Source organism: Pseudopodoces humilis, chromosome 20 (genome assembly GCF_049639895.1).
Source record: "Pseudopodoces humilis isolate 2021_Gansu_Grassland_sample_001 chromosome 20, ASM4963989v1, whole genome shotgun sequence".
NCBI classification, from domain to species: domain Eukaryota; kingdom Metazoa; phylum Chordata; class Aves; order Passeriformes; family Paridae; genus Pseudopodoces; species Pseudopodoces humilis.
In genome coordinates this window covers 291,420-308,402 of record NC_142219.1, presented here as the reverse complement: position 1 = coordinate 308,402, position 16,983 = coordinate 291,420, and the positions used below count along the sequence as shown (strand labels likewise).

Below are 16,983 nucleotides of genomic sequence, written 5' to 3'. Positions count from 1 at the left end.
TAGGTTATTTCAGCTTTCAGTGAATCTTCTACATTTTGTTGTAAAGAGATTTTTTTTTTTCCCTTTTTCATTTCAAAGTAATAGAGGCTCACTTGTGAGGACTTGATTCACATTTTGTCTTGCCCTGCAGGGGTTTCTGGAGAAAGCCTGAACTAAAACCCAGAGAGAGACTTTCTTAGAAACGTGATATCAAAGAAATTAGAGAGGAAAAAAATATCTGTGTGATCATCATCTTCTTTCGGATTACTATGGGAAAAAAAGCCAAACAGTTTGATTTTTGGGGGATGGAGCACCTTTCCCACATGGAAAGAAGTGGTTTTGTTCAGCCTGGAAAAGAGAGGACTTCAGGCTGACCTAATTGTGGCCTTCAGCACCTGAAGGGAGACAGAGAGAAACTGTTTACAAGAGCATGTAGTGCCAGGAAAAGGGGAACAGCTTCAAACTGAGGCAGGGGAGGTTTAGAGCAGATATTGGGATGAAATCCTTCCTGTGAGGGAGGTGAGGTCCTGGCACAATTCCCAGAGCAGCTGGGGCTGCCCCTGGATCCCTGGCAGTGCCCAAGGCCAGGCTGGACATTGGGGCTGGAGCAGCTGGGACAGGGAAGGTGACACTGCCATGGCTGGGGTGGGGCTGGAGGGGCTCTGAGGTCCCCTCCAACTCATTCTGGGATTCTGGGATTCTGTGGTTCTGGGATTCTGTCATTCTGGGATTCTGTGGTTCTGGGATTCTGTGGTTCTGGGGTTCTGGGATTCTGGGATTCTGTCATTCTGGGATTCTGTGGTTCTGTCATTCTGTGGTTCTGGGATTCTGTGGTTCTGGGATTCTGTCGTTCTGGGATTCTGTGGTTCTGGGATTCTGTGGTTCTGTGGTTCTGGGATTCTGGGATTCTGTGGTTCTGGGATTCTGTGGTTTTGGGATTCTGTCATTCTGGGATTCTGGGGTCCTGTGGTTCTGGGATTCTGTCGTTCTGGGATTCTGTGGTTCTGGTATTCTGTGGTTCTGGGATTCTGTGGTTCTGGGATTCTGTGGTTCTGGGATTCTGTAGTTCTGGGATTCTGGGATTCTGTGGTTCTGTCATTCTGGGATTCTGGGATTCTGTCATTCTGGGATTCTGTGGTTCTGTTATTCTCTGGTTCTGGGATTCTGGGGTCCTGTGGTTCTGGGATTCTGGGATTCTGTGGTTCTGCCATTCTGGGATTTTTGCCCATTGCACTGCTTTGCTCCTCAGTATTTTGTGTATTTGTGTGTGATGTAAGGCACCACCACCCTGCTGAGAGCTCTGCCAAGGCAAACACCATGATAGCCCACGGTAAATCTGAACCTTCCCTGAGCAGGGAAACTCTCCAGGGAACATTTGCTGGCTGAAGGGCTCTGGGAGTGAAAGCAGTGAAAGAGAGCCTTGAACTACTGAGAAATACTGATTTCAGAGTGACTTTACATCTGAAAACTTCCTCAGCTCCCCTCCTCCTTCTGTAGAATTGTGAGCCACCTGTAGCCAGGGAAAAGGGTGTCTGCAGGACAAATCAGGAAATAAGGTCCATGCATTTTGGACATGAATAGACCTGATGAGGAAATCACTTCTAAACTGCTCCATTTACCACACAGATTATTCTATTTCAGGAATATTCTGTGAATAATGCCTGTGCATGGCTTCTCTGGGGGATGAGGGACAATGGGATCTCTTTTGTAGGAATTATCTGGAGCTTTTAAGCTGTTCCAGTGCACAGAACTCTTTTGTTTCTGTGATTGAGGCTGTCCAGTCAGGGAAAAGAAATGTGTCTTTGGCTGAAAAAGAAAAAATACTCAAGAGCTGCATCATATTTCCTAGGAACAGCAACACCATAGCAACAGTTGTCTGTCGGTGCTGCTGCATCCCTCAGTGGCTCTCACTGCTGGGGGAGTCACGAGCTCTCCCCACTGAACTCACCACAGCAGAGCTGCCACAGCTGGCAGGGAATGACAGGAAAAATCTACATACACCTTCTTCTCTGGATTTATAACATAACCCATAACCACATGGCACATTATTTCTCTCCTTTAAAAGGAATTTTAATGGGCAGTTTATTGGTAGAACTGCTTTGGTTTGATAATCTCTAATGAAATACTTCATTTGGGTGGGAAATTTTATTGTGTGTGGAAAATAATAGAAAATCCCAAACATATGTGAAGGGACTAGTTTTTATTAGATAAAGGCACTGTAAAAAAGCTTTGGAAAAGATATCATTCCTTTTCGTATTTTTTTATAATAAACACTTTGAGTCCATTTTCAGCTTGGAATTTAATTAATAGTGAATTGACATTGAAATAGAAACACAGTATTTCAAGCATCAAAATTAAAACTCTTTGATTGACTAATTTTTTTTCCTTCAGTTTATGAGAATGTCAAGTCTATCCAAAACCAAGTCAGAAAAAATGTTTGAAAATTCTTCAAGGATGAGAAAGCTTTTTCCTGCCTAGCTCTGTTCTACTTATTACATATTAATTCTGCCTGGCTCCCTTTGTTGGGTGTGGCTTTTTTGTCATTCTTTTATGAGAGCTTGCATGGAAAATTAAAACATACTCTGATTAATTTCAGATGAGTGCCCAAACCACAGGGTCCCCCTCGCATTGACTCTGTCCAGGTTTTACACAGATCCTGCAGAGCACCATGGGGTTACAGTTCAAATGTTCATAAAAATGGAATGACCTCTACAAAAGAAGCCTGTAGATAAAAGCAGAGGCTGAGACAAGAGGTTTTCCCTGCTGCTGCTCGGGCTGGGTCCCTGCTGGGGCTCTCTGTTGTGCTGATGTGAGCCCAGCTGCTCCAGCAGCGCCACAAACACGGCCCCTTGTCCAAAACAACTGCAGGGCTGCCACTGACGGCTGCTGGCCTGTTCACTGATGGGTTTGCCCCTTCTCCTGCTGTCAGAGGAGCTGCCTGCACAGGGCTGTGATTGACAGATTGATCACTGATTGATTGATTGATTGATTGATCAGCCCGGGCCCTGCGAGCTGCCCTGGCTGTGCTGCAGCTGAGCCCAGGGCACTGCGGAGCTGCAGCAGGAACCTGGCACAAAACAGGGCTGAGGCTGGGTCTGGAGAGGGGTTTGGTACAGAACAGGGCTGATTATGGAGCTGTGTTTGGTACAGAACAGGGCTGATGATGGAGCTGGGGCTGTGTTTGGTACAGAACAGGGCTGATGATGGAACTGGAGCTGTGTTTGGTACAGAACAGGGCTGATGATGGAGCTGGGGCTGTGTTTGGTACAGAACAGGGCTGATGATGGAGCTGGGGCTGTGTTTGGTACAAACCAGGGCTGATGATGGAGCTGTGTTTGGTACAGAACAGGGCTGATGATGGAACTGGGGCTGTGTTTGGTACAGAACAGGGCTGATGATGGAACTGGGGCTGTGTTTGGTACAGAACAGGGCTGATGATGGAGCTGGGTTTGGTACAAACCAGGGCTGATGATGGAGCTGGGGCTGGGTTTGGTACAGAACAGGGCTGATGATGGAACTGGGGCTGTGTTTGGTACAGAACAGGGCTGATGATGGAGCTGGGGCTGTGTTTGGTACAGAACAGGGCTGATGATGGAACTGGGGCTGTGTTTGGTACAGAACAGGGCTGATGATGGAACTGGAGCTGTGTTTGGTACAGAACAGGGCTGATGATGGAGCTGGGGCTGTGTTTGGTAGAGAACAGGGCTGATGATGGAGCTGTGTTTGGTACAGAACAGGGCTGATGATGGAACTGGAGCTGTGTTTGGTACAGAACAGGGCTGATGATGGAACTGGCTCCGTGTTTCCCTGGCCCTGGGCGCTGCAGGGACACAGTGAGGCAGGGCTGAGCAGCTCTGCATGTGAGACACCCACTAACAGCTCTCGTGTGCCTTTTCCTCTCTGTGCAGCTGACGAGAGAACACCAGGTGGCCCTGTCCTCCATCACTTACATCGGCTGTGCTCTGTCCATCTTCTGCCTGACGATCACCCTGGTCACATTCGCTGTGCTGTCGTGAGTAATTTTAACTTCACACCTGCTGAGAGCTGGCACAAAGGCAAGCAGAGCGTTTCAGGCCGCTGGTAGGATCCCTTCAGGTACTCAGGATAAAACAAAGGCTATTAATTCTACAACCTTCCTTAATTAGATTCTGCACGTGTATTTGTAACACTTGGTTGGTTATTTCTAAATTACTTTAATTTCCTGAAATGGGATGGATTTTATATGGCAAGCTGTTTCCATCTCATGAGAGATTGTAAGGGGTTTTTTTAAGCTGTCCATGCTTTGCCATAGCTCAGGAATCCTGCAGAGGTTTGTAGGAGGTCTTGGTCTGGACTGCAGCACAACGTGGGCAGGGACTGCAGGACCCTTCTCCCTCCCCAAATCCTTGTGTTGCTTGGAGCACACAGACAGCACTTGCTGCTCTTCCACTCTCCTGTCTGTAGGGCAGAGGGTTTAGAGAGGAGTGCCCAGTAAGGAAGTCTCAGCCAGCACTGGCTGCCTGGCTTTTGTTTCACACAACTTGTACACAATTACCTCATGTAAGTCACTTTTATGGTCAAGTGTCTGGCTGTTCTGCATCAGGCTGGTTTTCTGTGCTGCTGCAGTGGGATGAAGGACACTGTAAGCAGAGTGAAATTCACCCCATGGCTCCTGGTTCAAAACCTCTGCATCTCCTGCCCAGAACAGGGCAGCCCTGTGAGGGTTCTCTGTGCTGGGAGGGTTCCTGCCCCAGGGCCCTCATTCCTGTTTATGTTCCAGCAGTGACAAATGATTTTCTGGCCCAGCTGGGTTTGATGCAAACATTTCTGGAAAAAGGCTTTCATAAAGGTTTGTGTTTAAATAACAAACAGAAAACCTGACTAAGGGTGAAGCAACTTGTCCAAGGTTGTGCAGCAAGGAGTGGGGTTGTCTCCTTTCACACACTAAACCCTTCCCACTTAAGAGCTTGATTTTTGTTTTCTAAGCCTGAGCATGTATTTTGGACATCCTGTTAAGAGGCCACTTTCTAGGGAAAAGGACTTGTTGAATCTCACTAAACTGATTGCAGTGCTTGTTTTTGTCCAGACCCCACATTATTTCCAAGTTTTGAGATCTGTTTTGGTCATACTTGGATTAAGACAATAATGTGTGGCAAAATCCACTCTAAATAAGTCCAACATCTGCCTATCTGGCATTGTGCTGGTGGCATGTTTAGGCTAAGGGGAATGATCTGCTCCATTTTAGTCTGAGTGCAAAATTGGATGTTAGAGTGTTTAGAAAGGAAAAAGGAGCAAAAGGAGGAGGTGTTGCTGCAGCAGGGCTGAAAACCTCAAGGAGCTGGAGGCAAACAGGACTCAGAAGAGAGCTTGGAGCCAGCTGACTGTCACAGGGTTGAGCACACCACCTACATACAGCATCCTTCAAACTGCCAGTTTGAAATCATTTGATTATCTTTTCACTGGAGAGCAGGGTCTCATTAAGCAGCTGAAGTGGAATTTTGCAGTGTGGTGGTAGATGACGGTGACACAAGTGCAGAAGAATCTGGCAAGCTCTTCACTACTCCATGTCCTGGCCATGGCAGCCCCTTCCCGGGGAGCCCTGCTCCCCTCCTGGGTGACGCTGCCCAGTTTGTGACACATGGAGCTCCTCATTAGAAAGCCCTCGGCACCAGGCAGAGCATCCTTTGAGTTCCTTTTTGGACCTTGGGACTTCTTGTCATCTCCCTGTTCATTCCCTTCACATGGAGCAGTGCAGCAGGCAGGGTGCATTGCAACAGGGGCCTGTTATCACCAGGACTGTTTGTTTTTTAAAGAGAACAGAATTAAAGGCAAGGCCTGAGATGTTCAGATCAATGTTTTTGTTTTCTGTTTCCTATTTCTGGATGAGAACAGAAACACGAGGTCAGCAGACTTCCAGGAAAGCCTGTTCTTGTCAGCTTTCCAGCTGGTTTTTGAAAAACGAGAGAAATATGTTCAAATGATGTTGAAACCACAGCAGGTCCGTGTCGAGACAGGCACTGCCCATCTGTGTATGGAGCTATCGTTGCTGCGCTCAGAAGTTGTATTTGTATAAATCAGAATTGGAACCGATGTCTTTTACATTCCCTTATTTCCCACACAGGCAAATAGCAACAAAATAAAGGCAGGAACTGTGGCACAGCGTGGGCTGGGCGGTGCCATTCAGTGAGGAGTGGCTGTGCCCTCCTTGGCATCACAGCACCCCTGGGGATCAGAGCCTTTGGTGATGTTCTGTCGCTGCTCACGGACCTGCTCAGGTGCAGATCCAGCTGCTGCTGCCTCCAGGACAGCCGCAGACAGCCAGGGAAGCAGGCAGCTCCCACCCCAGGCTGGTGCAAGGAGAGCCCGAAGCAGCCACGGGAAGCCCAGAGAAGCCAAGGGCAGTTGAAATGCCGGCTGATAAATCAGGGCCGGGTTCGTGGCTCTGAGCGTTGCCGTGTCCCGCAGGTCTGTCAGCACCATCCGCAACCAGCGCTACCACATCCACGCCAACCTGTCCTGCGCCGTGCTGCTGGCCCAGCTCCTGCTGCTCACCAGCTTCCAGCTCAGCCCCGCCACGGTACGTCCCAAAGCAGGGATGCTCTTCTGGGAACACCCTGGAATGGCTGCACCTGCACACAGGAACCTTTCCTCCATGTCAGATCTGCTTTGAACGTGCCTTAGCCAAAAAAATGCCATCCTGCTGCAGGGGGAATTCCTCAGGAATACCTAAACCATTAAAACTGGCACCTAAAACTGCTGGATTAGATTAGGACAAATAGGCTGAGGTAACAGTATCACCAGTAAATATATACTGTAAATATATTTAATATATACAGTAAATATATTTATAAATACATAAATTTATACCAGTAAAATCCATTTCTTTCCACTGTTAATTTAAAAAATGCAATTTAAAGTAATGTAAGGTCTTTGGTCAAAAGTTCCACCTGAAGAGCAGAAACAAAACCTGATTTTACAATAACCTTTCAGGGTGCTCTGTGTTTGTGCTGGTAAAAACTCGGCTACTTTTGTGACCAGCTGTTGCTCCACATTGTTTTTCAGAAGCAGTCAGTGGTGTCTATTATTGGGGGGCTGGTGGGGGTGTTCTTTCTCAGTAAAAGTAAATATTAGGTTTGCACATTGTTCATTTTGCCAATACAACAGTTACCTAAATTTATACTCAGCTCCAATGGGGTCCCTTGAATTTCTGTTAAGTTTCTAAATAACTGTAATGCCTGGTTTGCAAGGCAGTCATTACATGAGGATCTAAAACCACTTTGGAAAACTAAATTCATATTCTTTTGCTGTTTAACATTCAGGTGGGTCCTGAATGAGTCATGCAATCTGCAAGGGAGAAAATGAGAGGGGATGGTTTAGCAGAAAAACGGAGTGAAGACATTGGAGAGTAGCAAAAGATGAAACTGAAGACAGTAGAAACCAGGCATGGAAATAATCCTCTTTGAGTAGAGAGCTAAAACCCTGTTGAAAGGGCACAGGCTTGGGGGCGATAGGAGGTTCACTCAGCGTAAGTGTGTCATATTCTCACAGGTTTTTCCTTTTCATCCATCCCAAATTTTCATCCAGTTCAGCTGGGTCACTTCAGGTGGTGTGTGAAAGCCTCTTTGCACCTTATCAAGGCCAGCATCACCTTCAGCCCGTGTGAAAGAGCTTTGTGTTTGTGGTTTGGCTTGGGCGGAGGTAGAACCTGTGCTCTGCAGGGACCAGTCCCAGCGTCACCCACACCTGCAGCATCTCGGGCGCTCTCAGAGGTCCTGCTCCTTTAGTGAGGCTTGAGAAACTCACAGACCCGAGCTGCAGTTTAATAGCTGCAGATTTTCTCTTGAACCTTTTCTGAAGCTACTCTGGTGAAACTGGGACAGGAGCACCAGAAAGCAAGACCTGGTTTATATCACAGGATTTGCATCCACAGTTCTTTAGGTTACTAAAGCATTCCAAACACCTGAGGGTGTTTGTGGGGAAAATGGAAATATTATTTAGAAACAGGAAAATGGAAATGGAAGCACAAGGTGTTAGCCAGCACTGGGGTTTTTCCAGCACAACCAGAAAATCCAATGTCTCCACTATCTGCAGCTCTGGATCAGGGTTTTTATCTCTTTCTCACTCATTACTCCTGCTTGGCATTGCTGGAAACTTCCAAATGGAGAGGTGAATGAGCTGCTTTTGTTTGTGATATATCTATAAAATTACCTCTCTGTTTTAAGACTGTCCTCAATAAAAAAAAAAAAAAAAAAAAAAAAAGTTAAATATTTTCTGGGAGGCCTTTCTGAAATCCTACTTTACTTTCTCATCAATGGTGACAGGACAGACCTTGCTGCTGGCTGGGCTGCTTTTTCTATTTCACAGCTAGAGAGTTGTCAGCTCTAGGAGTAGCAGGAACAAGATCTGTCTTTTTACAAGTATTCTGCTAGAAGGAGGGTGTTTCATATGGTGCTGTGAGAGAGACACGCCTGGGTTTAGCCTGGAAAGGCTCAGCTTCTCAGTGCTTTTATAGAAGGCAATCTTGCCTTATAAGAGTAACTTCTAGGCAATAATTAAGGCAAAAATCCACCAGAACGAGCAGCGACTTTGCTTTGGATTTTATGTACAAATCTGCAACTAGGTATTATACAAAATTATATACAGACCAACCTCCTGCTACTTCACTGTGTGCTATTTTTCTGCTGTTTTGTGATTCATATTGTTTGGCTACTCCAAAGTTGGAAATGATCCATTTGACAGAACTAGCCTGTAAGTCAGCTTTATGTTGCATTTATATTTTTGTGGACTAATCTTCTGGTAGAAATCAAAAGGCATTAAAATGGATTTTATAGCCTTATGATAAAATTAACTGGAAAGGCTTTTACAGCTTTTGTCAATAAGCTAATCTAGTTTAATAATATGTCAGTGAACTTTGTGAAATACTAAACCACACACAGACCTCACTTACACGAATTAACCCCAAATTTATTGCTTTTGAATACATGTGGTCCCATTGGATTTGCATTAGAATGTCCTTGTGCTAGTCCAAGTGAGTCTGTACAGGAAAGCCTCAATTTTCATTATACACCAAGTCCCAGCATTTTAATTTTCATTGGAGTACAAAATCCCAAATCACCAACATAAAGAATAAAATGCCAGCACAGCTTAGCTCAGCAAAGGGAATTCACCATTGAGATCTGAGGCAGAACTGGTTCCTACTGGTGGTGCATCACGTTGGGCAGTGTTAGGGGGTTTTTATTTATTTTTTTTTTTAAAGGTAAGAGGATTTGTTACTATGAAGCTGTATGAAAATGCAGGAGAAAAATGAAATTGTCTATTGCTTTCACTTTAAGACAGTTTTACTTCAGAGATTTAGCATTTAGCCTGTAAAAGTCTATGGAAATTAAAAAAAAAACAACAATGTGACTGTGTCACAAAGAGCTAATGTATTCATTTTTACTCTTTATTTAGCTGCCTTGCAAGATATTGGCCATTCTCCTTCATTTTTTCTTCCTGAGTGCATTTGCGTGGATGCTGGTGGAAGGATTTCATCTTTACAGCATGGTGATCAAAGTATTTGGGTCAGAAGAAAGCAAGCACTTATATTATTATGGAATTGGATGGGGTAAGCATTTAGTAGCTGCTTATTTTAAGTCTCCTCACTATAGGACAAGATTATATTCAGAGCATATTTGAAATTGTCATCTTATGATCACAGTTTGCCTTACTGAGAGCAGGTCTGTTGGATGAGAAAATGTTTAATTTTTCTGACTGCAATTTGACTTTGAAACACGCAGTCCTTGAGCCCAATTCCACTGCAGGGAATGCCACAACCTCCCCAGGCCAGAGCAGAGCCTTCATTCCCAAACCAGCAGCAGGACTGTGGGAGGGAAGGCTCTCTACACTGCTGTGTTCTTTTTTTGGCTCTAACACACACCCGTGGCTTGGTCTATGTGGATTCTGCAAAGTCATGCATGAAAAATGGGCACAGCAGCACAGAAATGTCACAACACTTCATTGGCTGGTGCTTTGTGATTGAAATCCTTGGACCAGCAGAGTGCCCAGAACCCCAATATCATTACTAGGGATGGAGAAGTGGTTCTGTGGCACGGGAGTGTCTCAGACAACAATTCAAGCCTTTCTAGGTGCAATAATGAAACATAATCCGTGGGCATATTTGGAGAGCCAGCACTGAGAGCAGGGGAAAGTCTCCTGCTCTCACAGCCCTGGGAGCAGCAGCGGTGCCCAACAAAGCTCCACACTCGGAAGGAGAGGGAACCTCACACGCCGAGTCAAAGAACAGGTGGGAAAAAGTAGAAAAGGAATATCCGTGCCATTACAGACAGTTTCAAAATATGTTAAAATATGCATTATCTCTCCTCCCCTCCAAATTCATTGGGAGATACAGCAAGAACAATTATATCCATAACACAGACCTGCTGCAGTCACAATTGAAATAGTTAATACCTATTTGGCACCACGCAGATCTGGGTGATAGTAATGCTGTGAAGCATACATGTATTTCAAGAGTTACCTACTTGTCCTTTTTTTAGTATGTCTTTTTTATTTTGTGTGTCTTTCCTCATTCATTTAAAAACGTTCTTAGCAGTTGTGCCTGAGGGCCACAGTCCCCTGGGGAAATGGGTGCCCAGGCTGAGGGATCACTGCAGCTGGAAGGTTTTGTCCTTTGCTCTCCCTGTGTGACAGGTGCAGGAATAGCACATCCATGTGCTATTTTCTGCAAGGTTTATTGGCTGTAAAATGGCAGTGATTTAGAAGACACAGCAGCACACCAGACTTCTGATTGATTGGGTAAAAACTCTTTCTTTGCCCTGGTGATTCAGCACATCAGGCAGAGGTGGTTGTAGCAAAGGTTTTGTGCCACTGTTTGTAGGATGCTGGTGGCAGAGTTTGTTTTCCCATTTCAGACAGTTTCCCCTCCTTTAGAAACTCTCACAGAGTGAAGACTTTGTTCTGAGCTGTCAAAAGACATAAATTCCATTATTTGCTGTTAGTTGATGTAGTCCTTGACTTCTGCCCAGATCTGATATAACACAGCAGAAGAAAATCATAGAAAATGAACTTCCTCAATATAAATGAGAATATACTCATCCCACCAAGCAAAGTAGATCTTTTCATCATTGGAAGGAAATACACTTTCATTTGTGTCTAATGCTTCATCTTTCTCAATAAATGACATATTTAGCCTTTCAGAATTGATGTCCTAAAATTACTTTAAATTGTCTACCACAGAGTTTCTACAGCCTGGTTTTTTGGGGTTTCTTTTATTCTTTGGGTTTTTTTCATGTATAGAAGACACAGAAACTTTCAAAATACAATGCTTCTTAACTACTGAGTATATCCCATGTTTATAAATATACATTCATATCAATATATAAATATTTATAAATGTGCTTCTAGCTGCAGTTATTAAAGAATGAAAATACTTCATCCAAAAATGATATTTCTGCCAGTACTGGAAAACTTTACACAATTTGTGAGAATGATAGTAAATTAAGCAGAAATTGCCTGTCAGAGAATTTTGTAAAACCCTCATGCAGAAAACTTAAAGAATTAAAAAGAAAATTGAAACTTTAAGCTATCATGTCTAATACTCTGTCTGGGACCTGTTTATTAAATTCTGTAAGATGATAAAAGCTCAAACTGTCACATTTTATTAAATCATACAGGAATTAACAGGCAATCATTTAATATTTGAAGGGATGGGTTTTACTGTATTTGGAACTGCTGGCAATAAACCCCAGCTCCTGGCCTGGAATGAAGAGCCAGGACCTGGCAGTGCTGGGGCCAGAGCAGCTCCTGACACCAGGACAGAGCTGCCTCTGTGTATTTGTGTAATTCCTGTGGATCAGGAGCAGAGCTGTCTGTGTGTAATTCCTGTGTCACCAGGAGCAGAACTGTCTGTGTGTAATTCCTGTGTCACCAGGAGCAGAGCTGTCTGTGTGTAATTCCTGTGTCACCAGGAGCAGAGCTGTCTGTGTGTAATTCCTGTGTCACCAGGAGCAGAGCTGTCTGTGTGTAATTCCTGTGTCACCAGGAGCAGAGCTGTCTGTGTGTAATTCCTGTGTCACCAGGAGCAGAACTGTCTGTGTGTAATTCCTGTGGATCAGGAGCAGAGCTGTCTGTGTGTAATTCCTGTGTCACCAGGAGCAGAATTGTCTGTGTGTAATTCCTGTGTCACCAGGAGCAGAGCTGTCTGTGTGTAATTCCTGTGGATCAGGAGCAGAACTGTCTGTGTGTAATTCCTGTGTCACCAGGAGCAGAGCTGTCTGTGTGTAATTCCTGTGTCACCAGGAGCAGAACTGTCTGTGTGTAATTCCTGTGTCACCAGGAGCAGAACTGTCTGTGTGTAATTCCTGTGTCACCAGGAGCAGAGCTGTCTGTGTGTAATTCCTGTGTCACCAGGAGCAGAGCTGTCTGTGTGTAATTCCTGTGGATCAGGAGCAGAACTGTCTGTGTGTAATTCCTGTGTCACCAGGAGCAGAGCTGTCTGTGTGTAATTCCTGTGTCACCAGGAGCAGAGCTGTCTGTGTGTAATTCCTGTGTCACCAGGAGCAGAACTGTCTGTGTGTAATTCCTGTGGATCAGGAGCAGAGCTGTCTGTGTGTAATTCCTGTGTCACCAGGAGCAGAGCTGTCTGTGTGTAATTCCTGTGGATCAGGAGCAGAGCTGTCTGTGTGTAATTCCTGTGTCACCAGGAGCAGAGCTGTCTGTGTGTAATTCCTGTGTCACCAGGAGCAGAGCTGTCTGTGTGTAATTCCTGTGTCACCAGGAGCAGAATTGTCTGTGTGTAATTCCTGTGGATCAGGAGCAGAATTGTCTGTGTGTAATTCCTGTGTCACCAGGAGCAGAATTGTCTGTGTGTAATTCCTGTGTCACCAGGAGCAGAGCTGTCTGTGTGTAATTCCTGTGTCACCAGGAGCAGAACTGTCTGTGTGTAATTCCTGTGGATCAGGAGCAGAGCTGTCTGTGTGTAATTCCTGTGTCACCAGGAGCAGAATTGTCTGTGTGTAATTCCTGTGTCACCAGGAGCAGAGCTGTCTGTGTGTAATTCCTGTGGATCAGGAGCAGAGCTGTCTGTGTGTAATTCCTGTGTCACCAGGAGCAGAGCTGTCTGTGTGTAATTCCTGTGTCACCAGGAGCAGAGCTGTCTGTGTGTAATTCCTGTGTCACCAGGAGCAGAGCTGTCTGTGTGTAATTCCTGTGTCACCAGGAGCAGAGCTGTCTGTGTGTAATTCCTGTGGATCAGGAGCAGAGCTGTCTGTGTGTAATTCCTGTGTCACCAGGAGCAGAATTGTCTGTGTGTAATTCCTGTGTCACCAGGAGCAGAGCTGTCTGTGTGTAATTCCTGTGTCACCAGGAGCAGAGCTGTCTGTGTGTAATTCCTGTGGATCAGGAGCAGAGCTGTCTGTGTGTAATTCCTGTGTCACCAGGAGCAGAGCTGTCTGTGTGTAATTCCTTTGTCACCAGGAGCAGAGCTGTCTGTGTGTAATTCCTGTGGATCAGGAGCAGAGCTGTCTGTGTGTAATTCCTGTGGATCAGGAGCAGAACTGTCTGTGTGTAATTCCTGTGTCACCAGGAGCAGAGCTGTCTGTGTGTAATTCCTGTGTCACCAGGAGCAGAACTGTCTGTGTGTAATTCCTGTGTCACCAGGAGCAGAGCTGTCTGTGTGTAATTCCTGTGTCACCAGGAGCAGAATTGTCTGTGTGTAATTCCTGTGTCACCAGGAGCAGAATTGTCTGTGTGTAATTCCTGTGTCACCAGGAGCAGAATTGTCTGTGTGTAATTCCTGTGTCACCAGGAGCAGAATTGTCTGTGTGTAATTCCTGTGTCACCAGGAGCAGAGCTGTCTGTGTGTAATTCCTGTGTCACCAGGAGCAGAGCTGTCTGTGTGTAATTCCTGTGGATCAGGAGCAGAACTGCCTGTGTGTAATAATCTTGCAGACCTATGACATATTTATGTTAAAATCAGCCTTGAGTGGGCACCTGGGACGGTCTGAGTTTGCTTCTGTCTCTTGCTGCTGGGTGTGATGCTCTGGATCACCAAATGTCACCACCCTTGTCCTCTCACCTGCTCTTCATGCACCCTGAGAGAAACTCTGCTCTCCTCTCTAAGATGCTCTGAATTCTTGTGCAAAAATGCACTTCCCTGAGGGAAAGTGGTTAAAATGAGGCTGACATTGCTTCACATTGTCACTGCTTGGGCAGCAAGAGGCAGAGAGTCCATAAACCAAAGCCAGGCTTAAAGAGGACTGTGATCCCAAGGAATTAGCACTGATTCAGTTTAACAGCTAAACTAGCACTCTATTAAAAAGTCATTTTGTTTGTCTGACATCAGTTGATTAAAACACGTTGGATGTCAAGTTTGACTTAATTTGAAAATGACTCTGAGCTGTTCTGTTTATAGAAAATTTAGCAGAACTTGCAGGGCTTACTGGAAGATGTACTTTTATTCTTAATACTGCATCTGCCTTCCTGCAGGCTGCCCACTGCTGATCTGTGTCATTTCTGCAACCTCGTCCCTGGACAGCTATGGAGAAAGTGGCAAGTGAGTATGAAAAACCCTCCCTGCAGGTGCAGGAAGGATGAAAATCCGGTGTGGAGGAAATTTGTAAATGTGTTAACTGGGCTGTGGTGCTGCAAGATCCTCCTGGGGAGCAGGGGGGAGAGTCTGCAAAAGGACGACTTGTGTGGATATATTGTTAAACATAGAAGCCCCAAGCCTGGTTTTCACAGAGATGATGCACAAGGAGCTCCTGAGATGTTTTTCCTGCTTTTCACTGAAGAGCTCCTCAGTGAGCTCCCTGCCCAGGGGGGAAAATCTGCACCGAGATGAGAGTAATTGTTGATTAAAGATGTTCAATCTTCTGAAGAAAACTGCAGCTGCACACCTGAAATTGGAATGGATAATGTCCAAAACTTTGAAAAATAATTTCCTTTCTAATTTATGAAAAGAAGAGCAAATTTTTCTGAAAGAACACCATAGGATTTAATCCTAAATAAGTTCACAGTAAACTGGTTCATCTCTTCAGGGCTGGAAGAAGGGCCTGTGAGGCTGACTGTGTTTGCCAGCCCCTTCCCCACCAGGAGAGGCAGGGAGGGCTTTGGTTTGTCTCTGGCTGCAGTGAGACAAATTCACTCCAATGAGACATTTCACAGTGCTCCAGAGCTGAAATGGCTGCCTGTGGCCGAGGATACCAGCACAGCAAATTGCAAACAAAACACCTCCTCCCTCCCCATCTTTGCACTCCTGTGAAGGTGGGCTGGGGCAGAGAGGTGTCACTGTGTGACAAATCCACCGATCCCACCTGCGATCCCCCGAGTGTGAGGGGAAAAGGAGCTTTCTCCTGATGTGCCGTTCCCTCTCTCCCTTTCAAAATTCATCAGCCTTTTTGCACTCTCTCTTAGTTGTTTTAGAAGTTGGGGTGTTTTTAAATTAGTATCATAACTAATTAAATGACTGTGTGTTTCCTCCAAACCAACTCTGATCTTCCCCTGCAGCTGCTGGCTCTCTCTGGAGAATGGAGCAATCTGGGCTTTCGTGGCACCAGCGATGTTTGTAATTCTGGTAGGTACAACCACAGCAGCCGCTGCTCCTGGTGGCTCCTCCGTGCCAGCCACACTGCAGGACTGGCTCAGGGCCTGGGGTCACACCTTGTGCCAGCCCAGTGAAACAGCACTCCTGAATGCTCCAGAAATTCTTGATTCCTGCTCCCAATTTTTGTGTTGTGCATGGGCGTGCATTAGTTCATGAATATTAATTCTCACACTGTTAATTTCATTATTCAAAGACAAAGACAGGACATAAAACAGTGGGACAGCCCTGCTATGTGATACCAAGTGCTCCTGGGAGTTTTGGCAGTTCTCAGAAACAGCCCCAAAGAGCAGTTTGTGTTTCACACACACCGGTGAAAGATGAAACCCCAATTCCACCCCGCTGCTGCTTGAAGCTGTGGAGTGTCCCCAGGGGAGATGGTGACCAGAGCAGAGGCAGCAGCAGGGCTGTGTTGGAACAGGGTGTGACTGTCACCCTTCAGGGGCTGGGGGAGGCACCAGCCTGCCCCACACCCCTGTCCCTGCAGTGCTCACAAACCTGATTTTGTCCCCTGGGTCTTGGTTTGCAGGGCTCAGGTTGGGCGGGTTGGGCAGGGCAGGGGTTCAGGTGAGTTTGCAGGGATCAGGTTGGCTGCTCAGGGATGTTCAGGTGAGTTTTCTGGGCTCAGGTTGGCTGCTCAGGAATGTTCAGGTGAGTTTTCTGGGCTCAGGGGCTGTCGCAGCCCCTGTGCCAGCTCTAATGAGCTGCCCCTTTCCAGGGGAGGGAGCAGGGTCACAGCTCCAGCGCTGGCACACGAACACTCCGCAGCAGCTCACGATGCTCACACATTAAATTGCAGTCAGTTGTAGCTACACCACAGCAATTACTCCAGGAGTCAGGAGTGCTTGCAGAGACCTGTGTGAGAGCAGCACCTCCTCAGCTCTGCTTCTGATACTTTTATTGACCAGGTTACCTACAGTGTTTTCTGCAGGCCGTGGTGTCAGATTGAAAGCCTGAAGATGCAATAGACTCACTGATCTGTGAAACCACGTTACATTTAAAGCTTTATGTAGATTTTCAGAGGCATGGACATTAAAAAAATAGCACAGAGAAACTTGCCCAGATTTCATCACACAGAAAACCCCCACAAATCCTGCTCACAAGCCAAAGGAAGGAATATATCCATATATATATATATATGTATGTTATACATATAGTTATACATATATATATAGCTATATATATATATAACTAGTGTTTAACATTGCATACCTCTGTAACTATTGGCAAGCAGAAGGTACACTCTGAACTTCTGCACGTGAGTTTAAATTCAAAGGTATGTAGACACTGATGATTGGAGAGCAATTAAAACAATCTAATATTCATATGTCCCCTCCTCACGTTAGCACTTGCTTTCTGGCCATTGATCAGCACCAGAGGAGGAAATGAGGTGCAGTCAGTAACACCAAACCTCTCCAGGCTGCTGTCCA

General features: G+C 45.7%; 1 protein-coding gene across 3 annotated transcripts in view; it reads left to right on the top strand.

Moving 5' to 3' along the window:
- The window catches only part of ADGRD1 (adhesion G protein-coupled receptor D1), a 120,491-nt gene that overhangs the window by 74,710 nt on the left and 28,798 nt on the right, over positions 1-16,983 (top strand). For all 3 annotated transcript variants that reach the window (XM_088065027.1, XM_014253924.2, XM_005524211.3), the window contains 5 exons: positions 3,888-3,991; positions 6,424-6,535; positions 9,409-9,562; positions 14,440-14,506; positions 15,460-15,526. In XM_088065027.1, coding sequence (XP_087921153.1) covers positions 3,888-3,991; positions 6,424-6,535; positions 9,409-9,562; positions 14,440-14,506; positions 15,460-15,526 — 504 coding nt within the window. The remainder of the gene's footprint in view (positions 1-3,887; positions 3,992-6,423; positions 6,536-9,408; positions 9,563-14,439; positions 14,507-15,459; positions 15,527-16,983) is intronic.